Source organism: Nematolebias whitei, chromosome 16 (genome assembly GCF_014905685.2).
Source record: "Nematolebias whitei isolate Nwh7 chromosome 16, NemWhi1, whole genome shotgun sequence".
Lineage (NCBI taxonomy): Eukaryota > Metazoa > Chordata > Actinopteri > Cyprinodontiformes > Rivulidae > Nematolebias > Nematolebias whitei.
The window spans coordinates 36,306,971-36,312,970 of record NC_056513.1 but is presented as its reverse complement, the minus strand read 5'-3'; the positions used below and the strand labels follow the sequence as shown (position 1 = coordinate 36,312,970).

General features: G+C 41.1%; 1 protein-coding gene across 1 annotated transcript in view; it reads right to left on the bottom strand.

Moving 5' to 3' along the window:
- Positions 1–5,153: 5,153 nt before the first annotated feature.
- pkn1a (protein kinase N1a) overlaps positions 5,154–6,000 on the bottom strand; it is a 108,213-nt gene continuing 107,366 nt past the window's right edge. The window contains exon 23 of the mRNA XM_037689974.1: positions 5,154–5,534. Within this exon, the coding sequence (XP_037545902.1) occupies positions 5,331–5,534 (204 nt within the window). The 3' untranslated portion in view covers positions 5,154–5,330. The remainder of the gene's footprint in view (positions 5,535–6,000) is intronic.

The window sequence follows — 6,000 nt, the reverse complement described above, 5'->3', positions numbered from 1 at the left end:
GGTTTTGCTCCTCCAAGAGGTGGCAGCTGGTATAAATCTCCCACAGTCAGAATAGAAATCTCTCCATATAGCCTTGTGTTCCCCTTGATTTGTTGAAATCTCCAGTGAACATATGCAAGTAATTCTTTGAAGATCATGGATATTTTCATCAATGATTAAGATTTCTACATTAGAAAGAACTGACCTCACTTCATCCAATGAATTTCCAAGTCCCTTCTATGGTGGTTTTAAACTTTTGGGTAGCTTCAAGATGGAATGTAATGTCTTTCCCGTTATGTTGTACATTGCAGTATCAGTAAAAGCTGTGAGAAGCACAGTGGGCTGAGACATGTCACCAGTATTGTGAAATCTAAGAAGCTGGCACAAGAACTTAGTTATATCCTGGTAAACCCATTTGATGACATGGGATTTACCACAGCTGGCTCCTCCCGTCAAAAATTAAAAGAATGATTCTGGGTTCTCACCCCAGACACGTTGCAGACACCAGTCGCGAATGGCGTAAAACAGGGATGCTTGAGTCTCATTTAAACTTCTGCACATTTGTCTGATAAAATCAGGGCTCAATTTAGGAACTTCAATTTTTGGCATGGCTCCACTGTTGAGATCAAAGAAAAACAATCAGAGTTAGAGGCAGGCTTGGAACACAAGAGTCAGGGTGGCTTCTGGGTAATACCAGATGGCTAGGCCTCAGACTGACGAAGCCTCTTGGAAGAGGGGCGAAACGTTTCTTTTTAACAAAAAAACGAAGTCCAGATGACATGATTCAACCTTTTTTGTTGTAATCAGAGTTAGACTTTACAAAATGTCTCTGCTGTAAATATCTGGAAAAACTGTGACTTGTGGTCATTAAACTTCTGTACCAGCTGCTCAAAAGAGGCAAATGTATCATCAACATAGATATCATATAGTGAATGTAGCAGACACATGCTGTATTTTTACACTGAACCCATTTCCTTTAGTTGTTTGTAATTAATGTCATTCTCCTGGTTGTTCTGTGTGAAGTCCTCCAAAGTTCATAGAAATGAGTATAAAGAACATCAAGGTTTATGCTCAATAGGCCAGGTAGAAAAATCCAACAAGTTGTCAGGTCCTCTGGATGGTTCCTTTCTGTTGAAACGTTTCGTCTTTCATCCAAAAGACTTCATCATTCCAAGGAGCCACAACAAACTCAGTCTTATAAATAGCACTGGTTGAATGATGAAGTCGGCAGCACGGTGGCGCAACTGGTAGAGCTGCTGCCTCTCAGCGAGCAGGTCCCTGGTTCAAACCCCGGTCCAGGGGCCTTTCTGGGTGGAGTTTGCATGTTCTCTCCGTGCATGCGTGGGTTTTCTCCGGGTGCTCCGGTTTCCTCCCACAGACCAAAAACATGTATGTTAGGCTGATTGGTAACTCTAAATTGTCCCTAGGTGTGAGTGAGAGAGTGAATGGTTGTTTGTCTCGTTTGTCTCTATGTGTCCCTGTGATGGACTTGCGACCCATCCAGGGTGTACCCCGCCCCTTGCACAGTGATTGCTGGACATGGGCACCGGCGACCCCCGTGACCCAAAATGGAATAAGCAGGTAAAGATAATGGATGGATGGATGGACTGATGAAGTCCTTTGGATGAAGGATGAAATGTCTCAACAGAAAAAGAAACCGTCCAGATCACCTGACTGAACTTTGTTGGATTTGTTACCTGGATTATTGATTATGAACTTTGACATTGTTTGAACAGTTTGGTTTACGTTTTTCCATCCATCCGTCTTCTATAGATCATGCGTATTCAGGTCGCCGTGGCAACTATTCCAGGAAAGAAACCCAGACATCCCATTCCTCAAAACACACTCCAGCTCCTCTCATCATTCCAGGGCAGAAAGATTTATAACCCTCCAGTGAATGATTCATATTGTTACACAATTGTAATCCTTTTTTGTACAACTGTCAATTTGTTTCACTGTTTTATTGTTTAAAGTTTTTTTTTGTATTTCTGTATGTCGCTGCAACAAAAGAACCTTCCAGGCTGGTAATGTTAAAGTTTCTCCATCCATGCTGCATGTTGTACATTTTAAGTTGTCTTCACATCATTTTGAACCTGGTAAAAACAAAATAACTTTGTTTTTTATTCTAACATATGCACATTTTTTTAACAGAGTGTACTTTATTATTTCATAATCACTGAAATTGATACTATATTTAGAAAACAATAACTGCGGCTTTAAGAATACGTTTAATTCGTCACGCCGTTTGTTCAGGAAGTTTAGGAATATTTGGGTAAAATATTAAATATTTGGGTAAAAAAAATTATATAAAATATAATAAAATAAAATAAAATATTTGGGTATCTTGGTCGACTCACATCTCTCTTTTAAGCTCCATGTGGAAAACTTGGTAAAGAAACTGAAAGTTAAACTGGGTTTCTTTTTCAGAAACAGATCCTGTCTAACCCTGAATGCTAGAAAACGCCTTGTATCTGTGACTTTCCTTCCCTCAATTGATTATGGTGATATTATTTACATGAACGCTCCTACAAGAACCCTGCAGATGTTGGATGCTGTCTATCATGGTGCACTAAGATTCATAACTGGCTGTGATTATCGTACCCACCACTGCACTCTGTATTCATTGGTTAACTGGACATCATTAACTTCACGCAGACTCTCTCACTGGTACATTTTCATCTTTAAATCACTTCTTGGTCTGCTGCCTTCATACATCTCCTCCTACATGTCTCTGCGTGAGTGCAGCTACGGAGTGCGCTCTCAGGACATTATTACCTGCAGTGTTCCCTCAATGAGGACTGAACTAGGCAAAAGGGCCTTCTCCTACTGTGCTCCCGTTTCCTGGAATATCTTACAAAAAGATTTGAAGCTCTCGACCTTGACCTCTCTAAGTGTCTTTAAGAATCTGTTGGACTCCTGGCAGGGACCAATGCAGACATGTTCCTGTTGTTAGTTTTCTACATTTTTTGTTTTGTTACCTTTTCCTTTTAGCCATCCTATTTGTTTAAAAAAAAAACAACAAAAAAAAAAACTGTAGTATGCTTTTTTATAACTGTTTTGTTGTTGCTGTTGTCCATTGTTGTCATCTTTCTTTGTTGAAATCAGGTCTCTCTTGTAAATGAGTCCTCGAGGCTCAATGGGATTTACCTGTCTAAATAAAGGTTGATTGATAGGAAAACGAAACGGACGGCTCGTCCCCGAGCCTTCCCTGGCTGATATGATGGCCCTGTCAGACACCAAGAAGCAGACAAAACGTTCACTCCAGAATTTCTTTATGAAAGAAGTCGTCTCACATGCTGCTGTTGTGCATCATCATACACAAACAGGACAATCCACACAATCATACACACAGCTTTACAGCAAACCTCTCCTGTGATCAGAAGGTGTTACACATTTTACAACTTTGCCAGGCTGCTGCCGTTTTAAAATTTTGATTTGACAGTACTATGTCTGGGTTCGCTCTCAGCTACCACTACCGGTATATAAAATTTCAGCTGAACAGCTCTAAAAATGCCTGCGTTATCAATTTTTTTCCCTTTTAGCTCAGGCGGCCATCTTGGATTTTTGGTTTGTATTCAGTATGTGATAGGGAACATTCTCAGCTATAACCTCTCCAAATTTCAGCTCTATATGTATAAAAATTACTGATTTAAAGCTATTTAAATGTAGCTTTGGTGGCCCGTCTTGAATATTTTATTTCAATTCAGTATTTAATGGGCATTGCTCTCAGCTACCAGCACACAAAATTTAAGTTCAATGTCTCTAAAACTGGATGATTTATAATATTTTTTCTTTGAAGCTCAAGTGGCCATCTTGGATTTCTGATTTGTCTAGTAGAGATCGTTGTCAGCTACCACCACACCAAATTTCAGCTGAATAGCTCTAAAAATGGCTGAGTTATCATATTTTTCCCCTTTTAGCTAAGGCAGCCATCTTGGATATTTGATTTGCATTAAGAATGTATAACAACTCGCACTCAGCTACAACCATACTTAATCTCAGCTCAATATCTCATAGAATGACCGAGTTATAGTCAATTTTGTGTTTTCTGAGCTAGCTGTGGCAGCCATCTTGAATCAAAACAGCTCCAAACAATCACTTCTACAGATACATCTGATGATTACTGTGAGTTTCAAGCAAATCCAACAGTGACTCTCTAAGTTTTCTTCAGGGAGCTGCGACCTCACAGCAGCAGTTAGTGAGGAGTGTCCCGTCAGGCGTTTTGTATGGGAAAAATGGCGTCTTTGTTTGCAAATTACGTTGCCATGGTAACTCGAAACGCCAATAAAAGTAACAGCACACATCACGGTGCTGAGCTGGTCGTTTTGATGTAACATTAATGGAGGTACACGTTGCGGTACAAGTATTTATCCTGTCATGATATTGTTTCCGTAGAGATGTGTTCACTCCTGACGCTGCAGGAAGCTTCCAGCCTGGACCTTCTAAGAAAAGACGAGGTTTGCTTTCAGCTTGGCAGATTTTCACAGACCGAACCCCGCAGACAGCTCAAGGTTCAAAACACACACTGAGTCACGCAGCCGGTGAGCGTGAAGATTTAATCGTCTCATCGAGACCATTGACTTCAGTTCAGGTTCACAGAAGGCTGGTTGCACAACTGAGTGTGTCCAAATCACAGCAAACAGCCTGTCAACAACAGTTTAGTGTTACGACCTTTGTTTGTGTTTCAGTCTGCAGTACAGCTTTAATGCTGATTGTTTTGTGCGATACAGTTTTGAATTAAAATCTTGCTTAAAACTCAAACGTCCAATTAAAATGTTCAGGGTGCCGAATGATGCACCGAGAAAGTTCCTGATGTGAAACAAAGCAGCACAACTCTGCAGAGTAGTTGGACATCACAGGTGCACCATGAGGCAGTGTTTTTTAAAACCCTACAGTTAAAATAATTTAATAAATCACCTCGCATGAGTTACAGATGTTTTCTTCAGCAGCAGAATGATATTGCTGCTGCTACACATGGAGCGCAAAACGAAAATAACCCCCTTGTTTTTGGAACAAACAAAGTATAAATGTAAGGCATCGGTATGAGAGGCCACAGAGGAAGTCAGCAGCACACAGAGTCCTCCATCAGGACAACAGAAGGAGGCTGAAGGTACAAGTCACATAATTCAGCAGTGTACGATGACTGCAGGCGGGCTCCATGTTTATCCTTCGTTATGATAGACCTTGTTTGCACAGTCGTTAGCGGCAGACACACCAAACAGACTGCGTTCATTCACAGTGTGGCTAACAGCAGACAGCGTGGACAGTCACTCGTTTAACCCGTCTGTCCATAGCCTTGGAAAAAAAAGAACAATCCAACGTTCCTCCACAGTCTGAGGGCTTCAGGTTCACTAGCAGAGGTCAGAGACATAATCAAAGTCTCGAAAGCTGTCCTGGTCCTTACGGGTGAGCACACGGGGCTCGCGTGGAGGAGTGAGCGCCGGTTGTTCAGTGGTAAACTCTTCGTCAAAGTTACTGACGTCTTCTTTGCTGCCAATGGAGGGAACGAAGGGAGGAGGTACCTTCCTTTGCAGCAATGCCTCCCAGTCCATGTTCTGGAGTGAGAGGTGGAGAAAAGAAATGAAAACATCATCAGTCAGATTATAATCACCCATGTTTGGTGGTCTGAACAAAATGTGTCCTGATTCTTGATGTAGGACCTCCTTCTGACCTGACTTGACCTCAAACAAACAGCTAAATTACCATACATGCCGGTGTATAAGCCGCTACTTTATTCTCACACTTTGGACCTCGCAGCTTATACACAGGAGCGGCTACGTTCAGAAAGTCAGAGATTCTTTATTGTCATTCACATCAAATGTGGTACATGTGGTGGAACGAAATAATGTACACAGGGTCCCAGTTACATCTAACAATAAAATGTAAAAGAAAAAAGAAAAGAATAAGATCTAAGATATGAACTAAGAAAAACATAAACTGAAAATACAATAAGCACTAATAGCATAAAAACAATACGCCAAACATCAGCACGAACATGAGTCTGTGTGAGCAGATGATCAC